Source organism: Neophocaena asiaeorientalis, unplaced genomic scaffold (assembly GCF_003031525.2).
Source record: "Neophocaena asiaeorientalis asiaeorientalis breed wild unplaced genomic scaffold, Neophocaena_asiaeorientalis_V1.1 scaffold65, whole genome shotgun sequence".
NCBI classification, from domain to species: Eukaryota; Metazoa; Chordata; class Mammalia; order Artiodactyla; family Phocoenidae; genus Neophocaena; species Neophocaena asiaeorientalis.
In genome coordinates, this window is record NW_020173215.1 from 16,992,113 (window position 1) to 17,016,965 (window position 24,853).

The 24,853-nt window shown below is 56.7% G+C and overlaps 1 protein-coding gene across 5 annotated transcripts in view; it reads right to left on the bottom strand.

The window, feature by feature from the left end:
* The window catches only part of ABLIM2 (actin binding LIM protein family member 2), a 149,871-nt gene that overhangs the window by 76,056 nt on the left and 48,962 nt on the right, over positions 1-24,853 (bottom strand). For all 5 annotated transcript variants that reach the window (XM_024745189.1, XM_024745187.1, XM_024745188.1 and 2 more), the window contains exons 4-6: positions 18,505-18,620; positions 11,532-11,658; positions 8,465-8,558 (exon numbers count right to left, since the gene is read on the bottom strand). In XM_024745189.1, coding sequence (XP_024600957.1) covers positions 8,465-8,558; positions 11,532-11,658; positions 18,505-18,620 — 337 coding nt within the window. The remainder of the gene's footprint in view (positions 1-8,464; positions 8,559-11,531; positions 11,659-18,504; positions 18,621-24,853) is intronic.

Consider the following 24,853-nt stretch of genomic DNA (forward strand, 5'->3'; position numbering starts at 1 on the left):
TGCACCCCATGCCCACGCACCCCCAAACCCCACACCCTGAGCAATCAACTTGGAGGCCTAGAACAGACTCAAGGCTGAGGAAGGAAACCAGACACCGCGGAGCCGATTCCATTTTTACAAAGTTCAAAACGAGGCAAATGAATCTATACGGTCAGAGTCAGGGTGGTGGCTGCCTTGGGGTCCCCAGGGGGCCGTCTGGGGTGCGGGGCATGTGTTTTCTTGGTCTGGGTGCTGGTGGCTTGGGTGTGTCCAGTGTGTGAGATTCACGGACTCCTCTGTGTGTTACATGCCAGTAAGAGAGTTTTCCCACGGAAATATAAAACCACAGAAGAAAACACGGGTGTATTTTGCTGACCCCAGATTTGGCAGTGGATTTTCGGATATGACACAGAAAGCGTGAGCTGCAACAACACAATAGATAAGTTGGACTTCATAAAAATTGACAACTTTTGTGCATCAAAGGACGTTATCAAGAAAGTGAAAAGGTCAACTATAGAATGGGAGACAATATTTGCAAATCACAGATCTGATAAGGGTTTAGGATCAGAATATATAAAGAGCTCTTACAGCTCAACAACAAAAAGACAAACAGTTCAGTTAAAAAATAGGCAAACGGCTTGGACGGACATTTTTTTCCCAAAGAAGACAGGAATGGCCAAGAAGCAAATCAGAGATGCTCAGCATCACTGTCATTCAGGAAAGGCAAATCCAAACGACAATGAGACACCACCTCACACCCACGAGGGCGACTGTAATTAAGACAAAACAAAAGGGAAAATAACAAGTGCTAATGAGGATACGGAGAAATTGGAACCCTTGCACATCGGTGGTGGGGACGTAAAACGGCGCAGCCACTGTGGAAAACACTGTCAGTGCCTCCAAAAGTTAAACACAGAACTACCATACAACCCAGCGATTCCACTCCTAGGTATTTAGGAAAAAGGAAGAGAACAAAAGAGATAAAAAACCTGGGTCCACACGATAACGCGTACATAAATCTTCACAGCAGCATTATTCCCAGTAGCCAGAAGGTGGAACCAGCCCAAATGTCCAAATGTGAGTGTGATAACACAACGGCAGATTATTCAGCCATGAAAAGCCACGTGGGGCCCCCAGGATGTCTTATAAGGACACTCGTGTCCTTACAAGATGAGACAGCAGAGCTCTCTGCCACGGGAGGACACAGGGAGAAGGTGACACTCTCCAAGCCAGGAACCCAGTGCACTGGCACCTTGATCTCGGACTTCCAGCCTCTACAGCCGTTGTTTAAGCCTCGCAGTTCATAGCATAGCAGCCCAAGCCGACTGAGACAGGCTCGTGAAGTCCAAAATAAAAGTGTCCTCACCCCTTGCATCAACCCCCACTGCTGCTCTGCTCTGTCTCACAGTGGCCACGGTGGCCGGGGCGTTCCACGTGATAGGAACCCAGCAGCAGCCCCTGCTCCGTCAGAGCCCTTCCCTCCCTACAACTGTCGTAGAAGGGCCTCAGTCATCTGTGCCATCAGCCCAGCCCCCAGCCCGGGAGGCAGCGCAGCCCCTTATCCAGGTGGGACTCAAGATGGCGCAGATTTTAAAAGTGTATCAAAAGCCCATGAGATTTTGCGGTGTGTGGTTTGAAAACGATGTCTTGTGCCTTCTGACAAGCGGCTGTCATCTTTAATCAGACAGAACCAGGCTCGTTAGGAACGCAGCCTCCGGGGGCACAGAGCGAGCGCTGTTCCTCAGCGGTACCCAGGCAGAGTGGAGGGCACTGAGCGTGGCCCTACCGTGGACATTAGGGACCGGTCTGGCACCGTGGAGATGTGGCAGTGTCTCTGGGCTGCAGCAACTCCCTCCCCTCCCTGCAGAGACAAGCAGCCAACCCCTCCCCCCTCCCCCAGCTGTGGGAAGCACGGAGGGATGGACCTCCCCTACCCCATCGGAAGCAGGCACCCACTTTTCCTCCCTAAAGCCATCCATGGCCTCTTCCATTCCCTGGAGAAGCGGCTGTGCCTCCGCCTGCTTTTGGGCCCTCCCCTGGGTCCCCGCTGCAGGGCACACATCCCCCAGCCCAGCCAGCTCCCAGTGGCTGCTCCTGGCACAGCCCCCAGTTTGAAGCTTTAGTCTCCTTCGTGAATGACCAGAACTGGAACCGTATCTTGAAAGGCCTGCTCTCCAGAGTGCACGGATCAAATGAAATTTACCGAGAAGCTAATCAAGATCTGTAGCAGGAAGGATGCAGTCGGGGGAGGGGGGAACATCTGGCAGTCCTCCAGCTCTGTGCCATGTCAGCAAAGACCCTCCCCAGAACCCCTGACTCAGCCCTGCCTCCTCCCCATTGCTGATGCCACAGGCCTCGGGACAGGCTCGCTCTGGGCTCGGGGTCTTGGGGGACCACATGGAGGCTGGCGTGGCTCCCTGACTGTGTTTGGGCTCTGTTCCTCTCTCTGCCCCAGCTCCAGGACTTGGGTGACCGCTCCAGGACTAAGCCTTGTCCCCTCGTTCTCTGCTGTCCCAGGCCCTAGAGCAGAGCTGCACGCAGAGGGGCTGTCCCATAAAGATGTTCTGAACGAGAAAACAGTACCCATCAGGCATGCATAACGGGGTCCTAGAGGACAGGGGGGTTCTGACCAGTGAGTGTGGGAGCAGAAAAGTAACATACTCCACCTCCGGGCACGTCAGCTATCAAGGCTCTGAGAAGTCCTGCAGTAAGGACGTCGGTGTGGCGCCCTTGCCGGGCTTCTTCAACCCCGATGCCTGGGAATGTGCTGACGGGCCAATGGTTAAGGGCAAGGACAGAACACACTGATCCTTGCTGGGTGCTGAGCAGGGGCGTGGCATCAGGCTGAAGGCAAGTCCGCGTGTGTCTGTGTGTCCCTGTGTGTGTGTGTGAGTCTGCGTATGTATGCGTGTGTATTTTTGTGTCCCTGTGTGTGTCTCTATGTGTGTATCTGTGTATTTGTGTGTCTGTATCCGTGTGTATCTCTGTGTGTGTCTGTGTCTATGTGTGTAAGTTTGCGAGTATTTCTGTGTCTGTGTGTCCGTGTGTCTGTGTGTGTCTTCGTGTGTGTGTGCGTCCGTGTGCGTCTTTGTGTGCACATGATCCAAAAGGATGACGTCTAAATGCTAACGGTAGTTTTTCTGGGTGATGACATGCATTATGGATGATTTTTCTTTTAGGATAAACAGGTATTCCCTCTGAGAGTGTTTTTAAAATAAACACGTTCATTAAGTTTTAAAAAGGGAGTGAGAAGCTGGGGTCTTGGGAAGCTGACTTCACCTCTGTCCTTAGGAAACGCCTTTATTTGTTCGGAACTCAGGGTTTGTTTTCTCCCAGTGATAAAAGTCCTGCTGGCTTAGGAGGGTGAAAAGGAAGTGCCAAGGAGAAAAGAAAAGAGGCAGAAATAAACACACCAGCGTCGGGAGTCGCAGGAGAGGGTCCATCTGAAATGGAGAAACTATCAGTTGGCCGCCCCCCTCCCTCCAGGGCTCCTCCAGGTCAGGCAGGGGGACCCCTGCCACCGTCCTCACCGGGAACTCCGCCCCCAGGCCAGGCTGGGACACAGTGAGCCTTCAGGAAGGTGAGTAGTGGATGGAGAAGGGAAGGAAGGGAAGAAGGAGGGAGGGAGGGAGGGAAGCACAGAGGAAGGAACAAAGGGAGGGAGGGATTAATTAGTGGTCCCAGAGGGACCCTGGGCTTCTCATTACCATGGAGACAGCCAGGCTGCAGGAGGCAGGTGGGGCTCAGACAGAGGCCCCGCCAGGGTTATAAGGAGGATGGGGCTGGCCAAGACGCACCCCATTCCCCGCCCCCGCCCACCTGTTCCTGCTAATACTGTGAGAACCAGTAGAGAACAACGTGATGGCAGGGACTCAGCCAGGGACCCCCTCTCACTCAACACCCCCTCCGCTCGTCCAACCCTGGGCTGGTTGATCTGCTTAGACCACCGTCCCCTGGCAATGCACAGCCACCTTCCAGCTCTCTCTGTGGAGAGACTCCATCCCCAGGAGCCAGCACTGCAGCAGGGCTGCTCCCAGCCCCCTACCTCTGCTCCTTGCCCTGCCCACCCCCTGCCCCAGCCAGCCAACCCCGCGACGGGGAAGGGGCTTGTGTCAGCCCCTCCCAGGTCCCCACCGGACCCAGGATGCTCCCACACCCAGACCCGGCATGGAGCTGGCTCATCAGGACAGACACCCCAGACACGCAGGATGCGAGACAACATGCAGTGGAGGATGTTAAATATTTAGAGTGACAGAGGGAGTGTGGGGAACTGCACTACCACCAAATGCACATTTCACGGGCGGGCGCCCAGCATAAGATGGCACCGGGCCCGGTGCATGCAGACGCGGCACAGATTGAGGGCTCCCGCAGGGGCGGGGAAGAGGCCCGGGCTGCTCCCCTACTCAGGCTGCAGAGAGGAAACACCTTAGGAGGCAAAGCCGGGTGGGGTGGCAGGTGCCTTGGGGGCCCTGCACCTGGCTGATCTGCCCCGCTCCCTGCAATCCCACCCACCTGCCGCCAGTGTGGCCTCCCCATCGGCCCAGAGAGCTTCCTACCTGCACGGGGTCCGGGCACCACAGCCCAGTCGGAGCAGTCGGCCCCTCGGCCCCTGTCTAGCCCCGCTCCCGGGACAGGCTGGCAGGAACAGGCAGTGTGACCGTGAGGACGGGGGCAGAGAGCGGGGGCACAGAGATGCCCTCACCCTCCAGCCAGCGGTCTGGATCCTTCTCTTTCTTTTTCAGGTCCTGTCCCCTGCCACCTGCCGCCCCCCAAGAGCCCACTGCACACCCAGCTGGGTGCCAGCACGCTCTGGGCCGAGCCCAGGTGGTGCCAGCACGGTGGCTGCTCCCTTCTGTGGAGCCGGCTTGTCCCCGCCCGCCTGCCCGCAGCTGCCGCCTCGCTGGGGAGGAATCTCAGAGCTGTGCAGGTCCCGCTGACTCAACTGCTACACACCGCGGAGCTCACCGCCCGCAGGGGCGAAAACAAAAGCATTCATCTTCCCCGGGAGGCTCTTTATCCTCCAGCCCCCAGCAGCTACCTCGTGGCCGGCGCTGAGCTGGGGGACACTCCGCAGACACGACCCCTCGGATCCCCGAGGAGGTTCTGGTGACCGGGCCGCCAGGGCCGGGGCTGGCGTGTCCCGCCCACCCCAAAGGGTGCCGGAAGCGGGCCAGGCTACAGTCACACACCTGCAGCGACAACTGCTCAGCCCACAGAGCCTAAGATGCTCCCCGCTAAGGCCATCAGGTATCACAGCGTGGCGTGAGACAGAGCACAAAGCAACATCTACGCAGGGGGATGCCAGGCGGTCGGGCCAAGAACAGGCACCGGGAGCCCGCCTGGGCCCCCTGGGCTCGAGTGCGCTCGGCCCTGCGTGTGGCCGATAGCCCGGCACACGCTCTCCCAGACACACAGACACGGGCCCACAGAGTGAGGGCACCAAGCAGGGCGGGAGGGGGCCGGCGCTCTGGGGAGCGGCTTGAAGAGACGGTGCAGCGGCTGGTGGACCTGGACAGGTGAGCGTGACAGGTTTCTAGTCTCTTTAAACGGGGGCGACTTGAGCTGTTTCAACAAGCCACCAGCAGGATGCCTTGCGGCCCCCAGGGAGGAAAGGAGATGGCAGGGTAAGGCTCTAGAGGAGGCAGGCGGGGTTCGGACCAGAGCACAGGGTTGGGGGCAGTGGCTGGGAGGAGAGACAGAGCCCCCGTCAGGAAGGGCAGGAGCGGGTGGGGTAGAAGCTTCGCAGACAGCCCTGAGTGATGTCTGACCCTCTCTCTGTTAAGTCTTAGACAAGGTCATTGTGGCTGGCCGGCTGGGGTGGGAGGGCAGCAGCCCAGGAGAGCGAGGAAGGTCTGGAACAGTCTTTTGGGGGAACAGAGAGAAACAGGCTTGAACTGCCAGGCACTGCGGCAGGTGGGGCCCTGGCCGGGGCATCCTCCAGAAGCCTCAGTGTTGCTGCCGGAGGTGGCGGCTGCCCAGACTCCCCCAGAGCAGGGTCTGCAGCAGGGTCTGGGTGAGGAGAGAGCCCTGGAGAGACGGGAGGGCCAGGTGAGACGTCACCGTGGGGTACAGGGGGAGGACTCATCCTTCGTGCACGTTCGGAGGATGGGGGTAGAAACATGAGGCGTGATCAGTACCCCAGAAAAACATACAACGTGTTCAGCAGGCGAGATGTCAACAGTCTCATCACATGACCACCCGCCCAGCTCCGTCGGAAAGACATGGAGCCCCCAGTGTAGAAACAGGCGATGCTGACGGAAGATAACTGAAACGCAAGAACTCTGATTGGCTAAAAATGACAAAGAAGACCCGGCACCACTAGGGGTGGGAGGGAAGCAAACCACAGCGAGGTCCCACGTTCTCCCCCATCAGCTTGACATAGGATTTCATAAAGATTACACCCAGGGTGGGAGATGGGAAAGAGCGTTCTCTGTTGATAAGCACGTAAATCAGAATAAACTTTCTGGAAAGCAATTTATGTGTCAAGAACCCTGACAAAGTGCATGGCTGTTGGCTCAGTTTCTACACTTCTGTGAATGAATCTTAAGGAAAACTAGAAATGCAATAAAAGAAGATGTTCATCTCAGTGTTATTTATCGTAGTAAAAATGTGGAGAACGGTGCTATGTCCAACAATGAATGATCAGCCTAAAGCATTCTGGTCTATTCCTACAACGAAATACGATGCAACGCTGAAACACTCTTATGTGCGATGCACCTGGAAATGTTATCTTGTGAGACAGATCCAATCACAGAGGACCCCACGTAGTGGATGATTCCATTTATAGGACGCGTCCAGAACAGGGAACTCTACAGAGACCAAAGTAGACTGGTGGCTGCCACGGGCTCAGGGTGTAGGGGAGGGACAGCTAAGGGGTACAGGCTTCTCCTTGAGGTGATGAGAACGTCCTAAAATGGACTGTGGGGATGGGTGCACAGCTCTGTGAAGATACTAAAAACCACCGAATCACACACTTTACACGTGTGAAGTGAACTACGTTCCAATAAGGCTGTTTACAAAAAGACCCATAAAACACAAGACAAAAACATAGGGACCTATTAAATAGGACGTGGGAGTGGAAAAAATCAGGATATGATGTATAAATGGTTTGATGCCAACTCTGACATGTGGAGAGAGAAAAAACTGGAAGGAATCCAGCCAGAGTTCAGCTAAATATGATCGCATGTCAGTGACTTCCCCCCTTATTTGTGCTTTGCAAACTCTCTACAGTCAATGAGGGTGTAATCACAGCCCCACCGCAGGGGCCTCTGGGCGTAGAAGGGCACAGCTCTGCACAGAGCCTGGGACCATCCCCGCTGTGGCATCTGGGAAATGGGGAGGTGGTGGGGAGGGCCTCACTGCCCCTGGGTGGGTGTGGCCACCCCCTTCCCCTCCCGGCTACCTGGAGCTGAGGCCCTGGGGCAACTCTCTCCCTGCAGCTCTGATGTCAAGTGTAATTTCAAGAAAAGCAGCTCAGTGCTCAACATGCAATTGACCAAGGCATTCTGAGCTCCCTACGGCTGGGCTCCCGGGCTCCGGCCTCAAGTCCAGCCTCAGCGGCAGCCTGAGGGAGCTCTCTAGTATGCAAATCCGACCCAGGCTTTCCAGGGTTCAGAAGCCCTTGTCTGGGAGGGTGGCCTGGGCCCTACGGCCTCAGACCCCAACCTGTCTTCCCACCCCCAGAGGCTGCTTCTGTGACCTCCTTGGAAAAGGCTCCCAAGCCCCTTGGCTGGGTCAGGGCCCCTCCTCTCCCACTGCTCTGCCCCCTCCCCACACCCCAGGTCCTCTGGTTACCTCTGCCCTCCCCAACAGACCATATGCTCGCCGAGGGATGGCCCATCCACCCGCCCCAGTGCAGAGCCCAGGAGGGGCTGCAGAGTGGGGTGGAGGGGCAGGCTGGGCCAGAGCATCAGGGGGGTGGTTTGGTCCTGTTCACCCCATGGAATTGATCTTACTGAACAAATGTAGTAAGGTACATAACACGTGTTATTTTCACAAAGGGACACACCCGTGTAACTACCACCCAGACCAAGAAACGCACCTGTCAGCACCCCAGAAATGCCCCAACCTGAAATCGCTGGGTGACCTGTCCGCCTCTGTGGACCCAGCCCTGCCCCCCGGGCTCCCTTTGCAACCCGCCAAGCCTCAGATTTCCCATCTAGATGCCAAAGGGCTGAACCAGGATCGCAAGTTCTTCCCACCTCTCTGTCAACGTGTAAAGGGCACAGGTGAGAGAGTGTTGCAGGGAAATATTCCTGGAGGAGGTGGCACTCACTGGGCAGACTCTGGAAGGTGTCCTCTGGCAGAGCTGGGAGGCAGAGGCTCAGGGGTGCGGGTTGCTGCACAAACATACACCACAGACGCCACGAGAGGCACCTTCTTATCCTCTCTGTTAACTCCTAGGGGGCGGGCAGACCCCAGTGCCCAGAGAAGAACTTAGAGCGGGCGAGTGTCATGCTTGCAGCCTCCAGGCTGGCCTCCTTACCTCCAGCACGTGCCCCGTGATGTACTTCTCACAGCCATCGCAACGGATCCCGAACTTGCTGTGATAGTCAGCCTCACAGTAGGGCAGCCCATCCCTGCAACAGAGCCAGCAGTCAGGACGGCGGGGGCACCCCCAGGACCCCCAAGCCCTCAGAGTCCTCGCCAACGAGAGCGGCCACGTCCAAGGGGCAAACGCCCACTTCCTCCTACTCTGGGTAACAGCACAGCCCTTGAACAGCGTGTATGGGGCACTTACGGGCACCAGCACGGCCCCTCGGTCATCAGGGCAGCCCCAAGAGAAATACCACAAAGATCGTCCCATATCACAGGTGGACAAACTGAAGTGCAAGAGGTGGGGCCGCCTGCCCAGGGGGCGAGCGAGGGCTGGTGGAGGGCTCCAAAGGCTGAGCCCAAGGAATCAAAGCTGCGTCTGGGAAATAAAAGACGTTTCCGCAGACGTGGCTCTTCCTTCCAGTTCATTCTGTCAGGTGTTTAACATCCAGGGTGGGAAATAGTCTGTTTACGCATTGGGTGGCTTCCTGCTCGTTCTGAAAGGGGTCTGGGGCGCTGGAGAAAAACGTGAGCCGACAAGGGGTGTGACAAAGCCGCCCACGTTGGAGACCAGGTCTGAGGGTGACAAGATGCCAAGTGGCAGGTGTGCCTTGGGACTGACCCTCACCCTCCCGGGCGTGGCCGGGAGCGTCCTGCTCTCGAAATCCGAGGGGCGAGGGACATCAGGCTGTGCAGGAAGGAGCGACGCGTCCACGCTCCCCGCGCACGGCAATGGCGGGCTTACTACGCGCCACGGGTGTGGCTTGTGGCTTTGGGAAATTGGGACGAGCGGGACACCTCGTGGGCACTGCTCATGAATATCTGGGCAGCCGCAGGCGGGCTGCCTAAATGCCGAGCCCCCTTCACTGAACTGTAAGGAGAAGCTGGTTTGCAGGTGGTGGACGGAAGACAACGCAGACACGAGGCCTGGACAGTATCTGGCCTGCGGTCGGAGCTCATTAATTATCACTATGGGGTCAACGCCACGGGACGAGTGGCAGTGACGGTGTCGGAGGTGGTGCCAGTGCTTCCTGCTGGGCAGTGGTGAGTGAACAGGCTTGCACTCAAACGCCCAGAGTCCCAGCTGCCACTTAACCTGTCTGAGCCTCAGCTTCCTGGCTGTAAAGTGGGATCGGTAAGTGCAAGGTCTAAGGAAGACAAGGTATGGCCGGCACCTGGCACCTGGTGGCTGAGGCCACTGTCATTGTCATCGCCAACCGGGGCTGTGCCCCCGGCCCCAGGTCCAGCCCAATGGGACTCGGATGTGGAGGCGACTGGCACGGGGGGTGCAGGGTCGGGGGCGTTACTCTGGTGCGTCATCCCCGCCCCGCCGCCCCCAACCCCGCACTGCTGAAGTTGCCGTGTGAGCCCTAGTTTGGTTTTGATTTTTGCTCAGCTGCTAACAGAAGGTGAGATTCCTCAAGCTGTTGGGAGACTGCAGCTAGCGGCGCCCTCTTTTCCTCAAAGCTCAGGACCTTGTCTGGGTCACACAGATGACGGCAGGAGGGGTGAGGTCCCAGTGTTTCTCTGCAGCCTCCGAAACGAAGCAGCCCTTCCTTCCACAGGGGAGGGGACATGTATATTGGGCCCTTAGGGTCCACCTTCAAATGCCCTGACCTCAGGGCCCCAACCTCTCCCAAAAAAAGGCTGTACATGCAGCAAATCCAGGAGGTTCAAAGATAACGTCTCCATGGCAACACCACCACGCCCTCATCACGAATTCCGGGCTGTTCCAGAGGCTGCTAAGTAACATGCACGCTGTGTGGGTGAGAGGGGCTGCAGCACCCTGGGGGCTGGGCATCATTTTATTTTAAGTGCTCTGTCCCCAAGGCTGCCTTGGCGTGTCACTCACCCCTTCCCTTTACTATGACAGAGGCAACAGGTCCTGGCCCAAGCAGCCAGAAACCACCCCCCCACCCCAGCCTGACCCAGCCTGGACAGAGGCTCGTCTTGATGTGGCGACTCTCACTGGCAATGTTTGATTTTGAGATAATTGCGGATCCAAACACAGTTGTAAGAAACGGGACAGAGAAACCAGGACGGCCTTCCCCAGGTTTCCCCAAGGCTCACATCTTACAGAATTAGAGTACAAGGTCCACCAGGAAATTGACACCGGCACACGCGGCGACCCGGTTCGGATTCCCCCGGTGCACACCCGCTCTCGCGGGCACATGCGTGCGCGTGCATGTATGTGTGCGGGTTTTATTCTCTGAAGCTTTATTGCAGCAGTCTTTTACCCCAGTCAATTCCTGCGATGGTTTTATTCCCTCAGAGCATCAAGAACTAGCACAGTCTTTGATAGAAGTTGCCAGAAAAGCCCCTAACTGGCAGGAGGGAGCCGCTCTGCACTCAGAGAAGCTGCTCCTTTGAGCTCAGCCTGTAACCCTTCCCTCCCCGGTGCTGTCTGGGGGCTCACCCGACTCAGTTTCCTGATCTCCAGGGATTAGAATGCACCTGGCAGACCAGCTGCCTCTGCTCAGGGCCCGATCCCCAGAAGCTCCCTCCCCACTGCCTCTGGATAACGGTGCTCCCCCCGCACCCCAAAGCAGCCACCGCCGCATCCTGAGGACACATCAGGGACCCCGTGTCGGCCAGCGGGAGCTGCCGATGGCCCCGCGGCAGAAGACAGGGCTGTGCTGTCACACCCGTGACGCCCGAGCCCGGTCAGCCCTCTCTTCCTTGCTCTGCTGACGGCCTCGGCTGACGTCCACTTTGCATTCTGCAGGGGATGCAGGCACCAGCAAGAGGGGCGAATTCCACGGGTGAGGGTGACACCAGGGGCGGTGTGGGGAGGTGTTTTACAAGGTCAAAGGCGGAAGCGCTAAAGTCTCTGTCCCAGTGAACAGAAAGAGCATGGGAGTCTCTGCAAACCACACTGAGGAAGCAAGGCTGGTAGGGAGAGGGGCCCGGCCGGGGCTCTTCCCCTGGCACAGACGGGAGCAGCTGGCAGGAGGGTGGGCACAGGACGAGCCCTGCCCCGCCCCCAGGTGACAGGTCAGCGAGCCCCGCCCACTCACTTGCTGATATACTCCGCGTTCAGTTGTTTCCCGCATGTCTTGCACTTGAAACAGCCCAGATGCCAGTGTTTCTCCAGGGCCACCAGGGACTGGCCGTTTTTGATCTCCACTCCGCAGCCCTTGCAACCTGGAAGAAAGAATGGAGCACAGCCGTCATCCTCGTGGGCGTGGGCGAGAGGCGCAGGGTGGTGGCCCTGCACCGCTGGGACTTCAGACACCCCAGGGGCAGTGAGAGCGGGCCTGGGGACGGGACAGACGGAACCGTCCAGCCGCAACCGTTACACGACGGCCAGCGTGAGCGCACATCGAGCGCCGACTGCGTGCAGCCTGGGCCGCGCGCCTGGGATACCAGGATGAACTAGACAGAGGCCCCACCTTCCAGAGATGGGCGTCTAGGCCTGCGGAAGCAGATGTGGACTTGCACAGGGGCACCCTGCAGTGGGCATTGCCCCAAGCATGGCCCGGGCAGCAGGGTGCCATGATGGCAGGAGCTCTGGGTGGCCTCGCCTGTCCTGCTCTGTTGGCAGGTGGACTTTGAACCTAATTGTGCCCCCCCACCAGGAAAGGTGCCGCTTTAGAGAGGTTGGAGCCCCGATGCCTGTCCTCTGAGCGCTCGCCTGCCAGGGTGCCCCTCCCAGGAAGCCCTCCGGCCCCGGCTTCTGAGCTCCTTCTGTGGCCAGCCGTGCCACATCCCGGACATAGGACATTGACCACCCGTGCTTGTGCTCCCGGCCTCAGCCCAGGTCGGAGCCAGGCCCCAGGAAGCGCCTTCATTCCCGGTGATGGGGGCTCTCCCTCCCATGGCCCCCAGCCTGTTCTGGGCCCCTGACCGGTCTCCCCGCTGCCCCTCCAGCCATGCCCGTCCCTGATCAAGTCCCCCCCCCCACAGGGTCTCGGGTGCTCAGTACACGGCCCTGCTGCCTCCCGACCCCTCCAGCCATGGGCAGCCACACCGGGGGCTCCCACAGTCAGTGCCACGTGTGCTGAAGGACCAGGGGGTGGAGCAGGCCGGGCAACGTCAGGGGCAGAGACAGGCAGCATGACCTGCCTGGGGTGTGCGTGTGTGTGCACATACGTGTATCGAGTATGTACACGTGTGTCTTATGTGCATGTGTTGTGTCTGATTACGTGCACTTGTATGTTTGTGTGACATGTCTGTGTGCAGACAGGTATATCTGTATGTGACTGTGTGCAGGGGTGTGTGTGCATGAGTGTGTCTATGTGTGTGCGTGTTAGTGCCTGCGTGTGTGATGTGTTGTGTGTATGCATGTGTGTCCCTGCGTGAGTCTGTCTGTGTCTGTGCATAAATGTGTGTATGTCTGTATGTAGGTCTATCCGTCTCTGCGTGTGTCTGTCTGTGTGACTGCACGTGTGTCTCTATGTGTGTGTGTGTCTAGTATTTCTGTGTATATCTGTGTGTGTCGGGGACATGACAAGGGTGGGGCCTTGGGGACCCCAAAGGGCCCTGATGAGGAGAGGCGAGCAGGGGGTGCCCTGAGGGACTCAGCATTTCCCGGGCTCAGCCAGGCATGGACCGCCCCCCCCCCAGATGAAAGAATGGGGCCCAAGGTCCAGCAGCCTGGCTCCAATCCTGGCCCTACTCCTCGGGGTCACACTGGACAAGCCTCTTTCCTCTCCGTGTGGAGCCCTGTTTCCAGCTGGGGGGTGGGGCGGGGCAGTCACATTCAATGACGGATCTCATATGAAGACAGCAGAGCCTGCACGTCTAGGCGCTGATGCTGCCGGGACACGCCCAACGCACGGCGGGCTCGCCAGACTCTGCTCTGACAGGGATTTGCTCTCCTTCTGGGCAGAGGCCAGCATCATGTTATCTTTAAGAATAAAAAATATTTAATATCTACAGAACTGTTGGTCAAACTCTAGATTTCTTAATTTACCACACCGTCAAATCCACTGGCAACTTTGGAAAAGACCCGAAGAACAGGCTCGAACCCCAAGGTCCAGGGCTGGGAGGGAAGAGGGGACCTCCCAGCCATCTCAGGATCCTGGAGCCCAGCCAGGCTGGCGGCAGAGAAGAGCTCAGTGAACGAACGCCTGAATGCATCGGAGCCAAGAGGAAGCTCCCTCCTCAAGTTCAGGAGGCATCAAGACCCCTCCCCTCCCGCCCCCTCAGTCCGTCCCCAGCAGAGCAGGGCCGACACCGCCTCCCAGTGCTGGATCCGTGCAGCTTTGACTCTGGGCCCTCACCTAGCGGGTGACCGCAGGCACACACGGTACGCTCTGTGCCAGCGCCTCTTGACCAGGGCCATTTTGCTGCCGGGGGCTTTGGGCTGTGTCTGGAGACAATTCTGGTCCTTCCAACTGGGCGTGGAAGGTGGGGGTCGTGCCCCAGGGGCCCGGAGGCCAGGAATGCTGCTCAAAACCCTCCAGGGCACAGGTCGGCCCCCACCACAAAGAATCGTCAGGCCCCAAGTGTCAACAGCACTGAAGTGGAGAAAGCCTGCTCGGAGCCTCGGTCCAGGTCTTCGTAGACAGGCAAAGCAAAGGAGCATCCCGGACCACACGGGGCCAGGGGAGAGGCGGGGCACGGCAGTGGCTGGAAACACGGACCTTGGAGCCAGGCTGCCCCCGCCAGCTGTGTGACAGTGACCGAGTCACTTCACGTCTCTGTGCCCACTAACACAGGGATGCATTTTATGGGGGTAGTAACAGTACCAGCCTCACGCAGCTGTCATGAGCTAACAGAGACAGGCCTGTGGTGTGAAGAACGCGTTTGAGGAATGAATACACACACGTGAGCTGAACGCTCGAACTATTACCGCTGTTGTCTCGAGGGGGACACCTCGTGAGGGGCCGATTCCCTGCAGGAAGCCCCCTGCTCTGCCTCTTCCTGTATCAGCAGTGTGCCTTCCCCCAGGGCAGGGTCCAAGGCTCCGGACAAACGTGCCACCTGCCGCCGAGGGGGGACGTGGTCCGCACCTCCACACCGCCTCCTTGTCCCCATAGACTCGGGGTAGAGTCTCACTAATAGTGAGCCATGAACGTGGAGGCCAGGGCCAGGTGCGAGGACTGTTGTCATGGAAACGGCAATCATCATTTTCTAAACACATCTGGAGCTCAGCATAGCTTCGCAGGGCTTTGCAAATGACAGGTGAATCTGTGATGAATCCACTCGACAACAGCTGTCAACGCGCAGACGTCCTTGAGGGAGTGTGTCCCCACTGCCCGGGGGCAGAAGGGGGGCACACTTTGGCCTGGAAGGGCCAAAGCGTGCCATCCACTCATCCTCGCACCCTGGGCCTGGCTCTGCCATCACAGCCACAGGATGGACCTGGGCCCCTTCCCCAGCATGACCCTTCTAGAACCTTCCAAAAAGTTTCCTTGTTTCCCCTCAAGTGCTCCCTCCTCTAGCAGACGCGGTCATGGGTTCAAAGGCCCGGCTCTGCCACTAACTCGCATGGGACCCAGGACATGTCGGGGGCCTCTCTGAGCCCCAGCTGTGGACTCGGGCTGGGAGTGGGGTGCAGGATCAGACTCCCTCGCCCACTGTCCTCCTCAGATCTAACTGGGAGGGGAGGGGGGTGTGGGTCGAATCTGAGATTGACCTTTGATGGCAAGGAACCGACTGGGCTCTAACTTTAAAATGCCTGAGACGTTACGGGCTTGGCTTGCGATTTCTCTAAGGAGCCTGGGCCAAGCAGGAGGAGCTGCGAGCATCTGCTGGGAGAGATAAAAAAGGTTCAAGTTCATCCCACCCACTGGGCTCTGCACTGAACTGGCGACTCGACCCCCTGACTGCAACGCAGTGGCTTGGGGGCGGGGAGTGGCGGCCAGGAGGGACATTGGTTCCTGGGGGCTACAGCACCCTACAAAGCAGATGCACCCCACAAGGCAGCCACTGCACCCCACAAGGCAGCCTGCATGCCTGCTCCCCCCATGGGGCCCAGCCCCTCCTCATCTTTCCACGTCACCCCCTCATTTAACCTCAGCCTTGCCACAAGAAAGGCTCACCCCATTTCCAGAAGAGGGACCAGGGCTCTGATCCCGTCACCCACCCCTGATCACATGGACAGTGCAACCCCACATGGGCGGAAGACACAGAGGCTCCAAGGGCCACAGCCCAGGTGGATGCACGTCCAAAGGCCTGAGGACCCGCCCCACCCACAGGACGGCCCCTCATGGGCACACAGCCAGCAGAGGCCTTGGATGCCAGGGCCCTGCCCCTTCCCTCCTGACTTCGGTGGGCCTCCTGATCCTGGCTCCGAGTGTGATCCCAGGTTCCCGGCGTGACCCCGTCCTGGCTGGGCTGGGCCCCAGCAGGTGGAGTCGAGCCCAAGAATGGGTCACGGGGGCTCCTCAGCTTGGACAGGGCTGCCCCGGTCCAAGGTCCCACATTCCCAGCTCCTGGCTGCTGCGACACCAGGCTGCCCCTCCGGGCCACTGCCCACACCCACTGCTGACCCCACATCCACTCCCAAGGCCCGGAGAGGGGACACAGCGTGCCCAGGGCACCCAGGTGGTGAGTGGCGGGGTCTATTCCTCACAGCCGGGCTCAGAGCTGCGCCCTGATTGGAGTGGCGCTGGGCCTCTCTGAGGGCTGCCCTGTGACCGGCTCCAACCAGCAACCGGTTCAGAGCTGGAGAGTCCGGGAGGAGCCTGGAAAAGGGGAGCCTGGATGGGCGCCCAGCGGGCTCTCCGGGAGGAGACCCTCCCCCCAGGGCAGTCGGGGAGGCAGTCCAGGGCAGAAGCGACGTGGAAAGCTCAGGTGCGGCGGAGGAACTGGCCACCCAGAAGGAGTGGTGCACCCCTCCCCGGGGAAGGCGTGGGCATCCAGCAAGAAGCGCAGATTCTGTTACTAAGCAACAGGCTCAGGCCAATGAGCGGAAGAGGGAAGCTCAGGTCCCTGGGACCAAGCCTGACTTCCAGGGGAGCAGCTGGCCACTCTCTGCTTCCCCCAGGGAAGGCGGCCCCCAAAGGTGGCCATCTGCAGCTTTCCTCTCTATGCAAGAAGGGCCGCGTCCCTCCCCCAGCTGCCACCACCTGCAGGGCAGACCACGCTGCGTAGGCTCACATTCCTAGCATGCTCCCAACCCACCTCGGCACTACCTCCCTCAACAGCCATCTATGGCTCCTCGTTGCCTCCAGGATGCAGCTGGAGCTCCCTGGCATGGCTTTGCCGCCTGGTTTCTTCACTTCCATTCCCTGCTCCCACACAGCACTCACCTTGTCCACTCACACGGGGGTGGCAGTTGGGCCCAGCTCATGCAGTGCCCTTCCCTCAATGCCTACTTAATGAAAACCTGTGTTTTAGGTTTCAGAACAAAGGTCACCTCTTCAGAAAGCCTCTGGTCACAGCAGGGCGGGCTCCCCTGCTTTGGACTTTAAAGGTCTTGGCTCAAACCTCAGCCCCACCCCTCCCTAGCTGGACACTGGGCACCCAGCACTTCTGCTGCTCTCCACCAGGCTCAGGGCACTTATGCTCCTGCAGAAGGAGGGAGGGACTCCTGCCTGGCCAGGCTGCTCTGGGGACAAAAGGAGGTGGGATCTGGGAAGACAATGCAGACATCCACACAGAAGCCAAGAGCTGGTGATGAATGTTTAATGCCTTCCAGGCACAAAAACGGTTCTAAGCTGGGGATTATCACCATGGACTGCGAGAAGGGATAGGTTATAGAAGGGGTGGGTTACAGACCCATCTGGGGGTGAGGGCAGCATTTGTTCTTTGAAAACACAGATTTGATATTTTAAAATAAATTTCCATTTGGAGAGGGCAGCCTTTCTGCCCATGACATTTAAAAAAAATCTCAAAAAAGTCTCAGACAATGAGTCTGTGATTGGGTATATTTCCCTTTTTACTTTGGCTGCCAGGAAGCTCTGGACAAACTCTTCAAACTAATCCCCGCCTTTTCAAATTTTGCTGTAGTTTTTTGATTACTATTTCAGGCTTAATGATAATAGGGCTATTTGTTGAAGCAAATTCTCAAAAATTTAATCAATCCAGATCTCAGCTGGAGAGAAAGTTTTGAATGCAGAACTCTCCTAGCAGACCCCAAAGCAACAGCCTCACCAACTGCGACTGCTGTGAGCTTGCCTCCCCAAGGGATGAAGGCTTTGCCTCATTTCCCAGATAAAATTATTACCAGTCCCCGAAGCCAACACTCGGCTCCTGGGAGGATGTGCAGTCTCCTCTGTACAGACTTTCAGTGTCGCGGACAAGGAAGCGGGAGAGGACAGGAGAGTGAGGAGAGCCAGGGGCTGGCTCTGGAAGTCAATGCAAACCCCTCCTCTGTCCCAGGACATGTGGCCCTGGCACTGGGGACACCACAGCCACCCTGCACACAGGGTGGGCTCTGAACACCCCGTTTCTGCAGTGGGAGCCTGGTGGGAGCAGTCCTGGGGCGCCGGGCTCCCTCCCCGTCCCTGTGTCCCATCTCTGGTCCTGGAAGAGCCACCCACAGGGAAAGGCCAGCACCTTTCTGCTCCCACCTCGCTCTCTGCCCCACATCCACAAGCTCCTGACATGGCCCTGCTACTGGTTCATTTTCACTAACAACCCTCTTCTTCATTCAAGAAGCATGTATTGAGCACCCACTGCATACGCACCCTGGCCCAGCTCCCAGGGGACGGAACAGGTAATCCAAGAGCCCCAGACCACAGGAGCCCAGAGGTCACTGTTCTCCTAGTGTCTCTCCTGAAGGGCTCCCGGATGCTCTGGAAATAACTGTGGGGAGCTGAGTGTGGGTGCTGGAGGGAGAAGGCCAGAAGGAGGCCAGAAGGCTTCTTTGAGGAGGTGGGCTAGAGCCGGGCTGAAAGATGGAGTGGCACAAAGCGGGGAGGACACAGGCTGAGCAAAGGCTTAGAGGCAGGAGTACCCCAGAGACGCCTGGCCCTGGTTCCCTTCGTTGTGTTCATCCACAGTTATTCGCTTCCACTACTTCTGGTCCCAGTGGTGTCAGGCCTGCCACCCAGCACTGCCAAGCCCCCTCCGCCACGCCGCTCTGCGTCCACTTACTCCAGAGGCCCTGGGACAGGGGCACGCTGCTGCCCGCTGATGTGGGCAGGGAGCACTTCTGGCACATGCATTCCTTGCCGTTGAAGGTCACTCGGTCCCCAGGCGGGAAGGGCAACCTGAAATAAGACAGTGCATTACCAGCCAGGACCACCTCCTGGCTCTTCTCCTGGGTGGGGGGAGCCCCATCCTAGACACCACGCCGTCACCTCCCCGGGGACCACAGGCCCAGGACACTGGGTGTCTGCATGCAGGTGCAGGTGCTGCCATGGCCCCGCTGGCCCCGCTGGGCTATCTTAGCCTTAGTTTCCTCATCGGCACCGGCAGGCAGAATCACGGTGCAGTGGGCCAGAGCAGTGGGGGCCGGCCAGTGCTTGCACATGGCGATCAACTGGGCAGTCTCAGCCATTGGCCTCCTCCATCCAACCCTGCCTCCTCTGACCGCCCAGGATGCTTTGTCAGTTCAATACTCATGGCAACAGCACCGTTTACTGAGCATCTACTAGGTGCCAGGCCAGGTTCTATGACAGATTCCTTAATGCCTGCCTCGTCTATCACCATTAAGATGCTTACCCAGGTTGGTCTTTGCTTCGTTTTTCTCTATGGGTGAGAAAATTGAAGTTCAGAGAGGATAGTTGACTTTTCCAAGGCCACATGGCTGCTGCCCGTCAGAACCAGACTCAAACCAAGACCTGTCTGGCTCCAAAGTGCCGTGATTTGCCTACCTGGGTCTCTCAGAAAGCAGTGCCGCTAGGAGCATGCAAGACTGTATGCTGGATTCCGTCTTTAAAGTCTGGCATTTTTTTCATCATGGATTTGTTTTTTGCATTAATTCCAATTTTTAAAATATCACATTAAAATATCATTTACCTTGATCACTTTTTTGGCCTCCCCTTAAACTCTGCATCCAAAGCGAATAATCCACTGGCCGCACCCTAGTCCCAGCCCTGGGGCAAGGTGAAGTTACGGCCCTGGGCTGCCCAAGCGAGGCCAGAGGGGGCAGCAGAGCCGGCCCACCTGCTTCAGCCCCGGAACTTCCCCTCTGGTGACAGAGGTGGATCGAGTGCCTGCCTCTGGTGAGCTAGGGTCAGGCCACCTACTGCCACTGGGCCACCTCCTCCCCCAGTTTAGCCCGGCAAGAGAACCTGAGCCTTGCGGGCAGCAGTCTCTGAATTATCTGGACCAGGGCACGCCCCGTCCTCTGGCTTAAGCCTTCGTCGTGTCCCCCCTGCCTCCTTCGGGACTGGACAAGGCCAGGCACAGCCAGGTGCTCGACAGGTCACTGTCAGTGAAAGAATGAGCCGGTACGTGAACACGTCAATAACTGAAGGTCCCCCTGGAGGCCTAGCTCAGATGCCTTCCCCCGCAGGGCCTCCTCTCGGAGCCTGCCTGGGTCACGCCGGCTCCAGTCCAGCCCCGACTCTGCGACCAGAAGAGCTTTCTGACCCATGAGGCTGCCAAGCCTTCCCGTGAAAAAGCCCCGCCGAAGCCCCCCACTTTGTGGGGCTGGCGTTCAGGGCCCTAGGCGGATTCAGCAGGGCCCCAGCCAGCCAGTCTCAGCTCTTAGGGAGCAAGGACCTATATAAGCTAAGCTGACCCCCGTCCCAAGACTTGCAAGATGGTCCTGCCGCTCTCCGTCCTTCAGCTGCCCTGGCAGCTACCTGACGCCGTGCGCTGTATCATGCGTGGTTAGTGCTGGGGTCTACCTCTCTCCCGCCTGCTGTCTTGCAGCCGCCTTGGTAATGGGGGGTCTTGGGCCACAGCGGGAGTCCCTTGCCATCCCTGGATGCGCTCGGAGAGAATCTCCGGCTGTGTAACCCAGAGCAAGCTGCTTAACCTCTCCGAGTTCCTGTTTCTCACTTGTAAAATGGGACTAAGGACATCTGTGTCTCAGGCTGTTATTCACCCATCCGTTCATCTGACCTGTAGCGTGGAAAGTTCTAGCATTATGCCTGGGACCCAGGAGGGGCTGAATGAATGGTAGCTATTATTTTATTAATTCAACTTCATTGAAATATATGTTGACAAATGTACACACTCATGTAACCAGGACCACAGTCATGGTATGGGACATTTCTGTCCACTGTAAAAAGCCTGCTGTGACCGTCCACGCTCATCCCCAACCCCGGCCCCAGGCGGCTGTGATCGGCATTCTGTGCCATGGATCTGACTTGATTTTCTGGAACTGCATATAAATGGAATCACACGGTACGCAGTCTTTGACGTCTTGTTCTGCTGCGTGTTTTTTTTTGAGATTCACTCACACGGCTCACACCACTGGTTTGTTCTTTTTGATCGTCAAATGCTGCTCCTTTGCACGGATGAGCTGTTCATGTCCAAGGACATCTGGATTCTTTCCAGTGTGGGACTGTTACAAATAAAGCTGCTAAGAACGTTTGCTGACAAGTCTGTGTGGACGTGTGCTTTTGTTTCTCCTGGGTAAATACCTAGGAGTGGAATTGCTGGGCCACGTGCTGTGTGTCTAACTTCACAAGAGACTACCAAACTGCTCTCTGTAGAGGTTGTACCACTTTGCCTTCCCACCAGAGACCTGTGACAGTTCCTTTCACTCTGTATCCTCACCAACACTTGACACTACCCATCATCTTACTGTGAGTCATCCTAGAGGACATTGGATGGTATTTCAACGAGTTTTAATTGGAATTCCCCTGATGACTAGTGATGTTAATGTAATCATTTCATTTATTGGTCATTTACATACATTTTTGTGGAGTATCTGCTAAACTCCTTTGCTCATTTTTAATAGTTTTTTTGGTCTTCTTATTATTGAGTTGTAGAAGTTCTTTATATATTGTAGACACCTGTGTTTCACCAGATACATATCCTCTATCACGCTGATGGCTTGCTTTTTCATTTTCTTCACGTCCTTTGATATTATTTTTCTTCACTTTTCTATAGGGCGGGTCTGCTGGCAACAAATCCTAGCTTTCGTGTGTCTGCAAAAGTGTTTTGCCTTCATTTTGTGTGTGTGACAGCTTTACTGACATTATTTTATTCACGTGCTCTATAACATTCACATACCATTCAATGTGTACAATTCAATGGTTTTCAGTGTATTCAGAGTCGTGAATGCACAATCAAACCCCCGCAATCAACTTGAGGACATTTTTCATCACCCCCAAAAGAAATGCAATAGCATTTGGCAGTCATGCCTTCATTTCTGAAAGTTTTTGTGTCGGGGAGGCTTGGTATAGACCTGTTTGATAGATTGTTTTCTTTCAGCTCTTTAACGACGCTGTTCCATCGTCTTCTGGTTCACATTGTTTCAGATGAGAAGTCTGCAGTCATTCTTCTGTTCCATTTTACATACTGGGCTGCTTTGTTCCCCACTTACTGCTTTTAAGATTTTCTTCTTATCACTGTCACTCAGAAGTTTGATTATGATGAAGTTGGTAGGTTTTTGCTGTGTTTATTCTGCTTCGGATTCACTGAGATGAGTCTATAGTTTTCATCAAATGTGGACATTTTCCAGCCATTATTTCTTCAAAAACTTTCAGTCTTCCCCGCTCCCAATCTAGACAGAAAAACTTATATCCACAGATCACTGAGTCTCTTTTCATATTTTTCAGTCTTTTTTCCTGTCATTGCTTTAGTCTGAATAGTTTCTACTGTTATGTTTTCAGGTTCACCCATCTTTTCCTCTGTAATATATAATCTACTGCTAATTCCTTTCAAGGAATTTTTTTTTTCTCCTGTGGTACGCGGGCCTCTCACTGTTGTGGCCTCTCCCGTTGCGGAGCACAGGCTCCGGACACGCAGGCTCAGCGGCCATGGCTCACGGGCCCAGCCGCTCCGCGGCATGTGGGATCTTCCCGGACCGGGGCACGAACCCGTGTCCCCTGCATCGGCAGGTGGACTCTCAACCACTGCACCACCAGGGAAGCCCTGAGGGAATTTTTTATTTCAGAAATTTCCATTTTCATTTCTATAATTTCCATTTGGTTTCTTTCCATGCCTTCTCTAATGCCCCTACTTATGTTCATGCTTTCCTCTGAATACTTAAATATATTTACATCGGCTGTTTTAAAGTCATCGTCTGCTAGTTTCCCCATTGATCTCATTTCTGGGTCTGTTGCTACTGACCGATTTTTCTTCTGGCCCTGGGTCACATTTTCCAGCTTCTTATGACCGGTCACATTTGTCGATTTTATGTTGTTGAGGGCTGGGTTTTCTTCTCTTTCTACGAAGAGTGTTATACTTTACTTTGGCAGGCAGTTAGCTCGCTTGCAGACCAGCGTGATCTCTTTGAGGCTTGTTCTTGAACTTCAAGCAGGTTTATGCCTTCACTCTAGGGCGATTTCAGTTCCACTAATAAGGCATGATGCTTTTGGTGTCCCCACTGCATGCCTGGGTGTTCCACAAGGAATCTCCACCTGGCCAGAACTCGAATGTCTCCCAGCCCTGGGAATGTTTAGCTTACAGCAACCTGGTCATTTTTTACCCAACCCTGTGAAATTTCCTCTCCATCTACATGGCTTCGTATTTAGTCCAAGAGTCAAAGGCACCTCTATGCAGCTCTCCTGAGGTCTCGTTCTGCATAGCTCTCTCCCCTCTGCTATGCTCTTCTGCCTCTCACATCACTGTCTCTTAACCTGGGGAGGATGCCATGCCCTACCTGGTTCCCTCTTGTCCTCTGGTTCAAGAAACAGCCTCCAGGCAGAGAGCTGGGTGGTCACAGGGGTCCCTTCTTTCGTCTTCCCTCTGTTAGTCCTGAGCTGCCTGTGCCCCAGTATCCCAAAACAGTTGTTTTGTATATTTTTTCCAGTTTTCTAGTTTTTTATAGTGGGTGGATAAGTCCAGGCCCAGTGACTCCAGCACGACAGAGCTGTCAGATATTATTTTTAAAATATCGGATTCCAGAGGTGATCTTTCAAACCCACTGTGATTATGTCACCCCTTGTCTCTAAGCTACGTGCACAGAAATCAAACATGCAGATTATCCTTGGGGGAACCTTGACCCACGCACGCTGCAATGACACACGGTGACTCTTCCGTTAGAAATGTCCCTTGTCATTGCTCCTTCCTGGCCCAGTACCTCCTCCCACCCCCACCCCCAACAAAAGCTTCCCTTTCCGCCTAGAGCACGTGCCACAACTACAGAAAACAGCGGTAACAACACTCAACAAGTCCCCTTTCCACTGGGTGCGGTGAGACAGAGAGAACAGAGAATAAACCCTGGGGGTTTCATTCTTTGTTTTCTAGAGAGAACATTCATGCTGCTGCCCCCAAGCCCCAGAGGTGCAGGGCAGAGAGGGGAGCAGGTGTAGCCTTGCTGCCGGGGCTGAGGACCTCATTCTGTCTCTAGCGGCCATTCACTGGACACCTGCTCCGTGGCAGGCGGCAGGCGCCGGAGGAGTCAACTCCAGTCCCTGCCCACGTGGTGCTCCCCTCAAGCAGCTCCGGGACACGGTGCCACAGAAGGATTGTAGGGCCCAGGGTGCAGGGGAGCCGCGAGGAGGGAGAGGGAGGGGCTGCTTTCTCGGAGGGAGGCTGGGGGGAGGTGGCTCTTGCTGCACTGCTGTGTCCCCAGATGCTGCACCCGTAGGGTCTGGGCTAATGCAGCTCCAAGTCACCAGAGCCAGCCTGGGGCCTGGCCCACGTAGGCATTTAGAAAAGCCTGGACGAATGAATGAAGGAATGAAGGGACTGGAACAGACTGTGAAGCTCCTCTCAGCCAGGCTGGGAGGCTCAGACTTTCTCGTGGAGGCCATGGGGGTGGGGTGGAGGAGTGACAGGCAGAGGGAAAACAGGGACCCCAGTGTGGAGGCCTTGGCAGGACTCCAGGGAGGTGAGTTCTGGGTCTGAGTAAGGCAGTGGCTGGGCCGGTTTCGGAAGTTCATGGGGGGGAACCTGGGAAGACACCCATGCTTGGGGCCCGTGTGCCTGGTGGGTTGGGCGCCAGTGCCACCTACAGATCAGGGACTTGGGTACAGAGAGGCAGGGTGTGCAGGTGGGATGTGCAAGGACGGTGAAGGAGAGGGGAGTGACAGTGGGTGGGCACGGAGAGGCCAAAGCGTGGACACTGCAGGCACCAACGTGAGAGGAGACAAGGTGGAGGCTGCAGACAGGAGAGGGGCTGGTTGGGGGGGGCCGAGAAGGCACAGGCGGGGGGAGAGCACCTCCCCAGAAGCCATCAGAGGCCTCGTGCTGGCAGTCTCAGAACCCACGGGCCTCTGCATCCCAGAAAGAGGGCTTGGTCCTGCGCTGCGGGCAAGGGGTGGGGGCCTGCAAGGTGTGCGGCTGGATGAAGGTGTGCTTCAGAGCAGGGCCAGGGTCCACCTGCCATCCTTTGGCTGGGTCCTGCCTCCCTCCCAGCCATATGAGACAATGG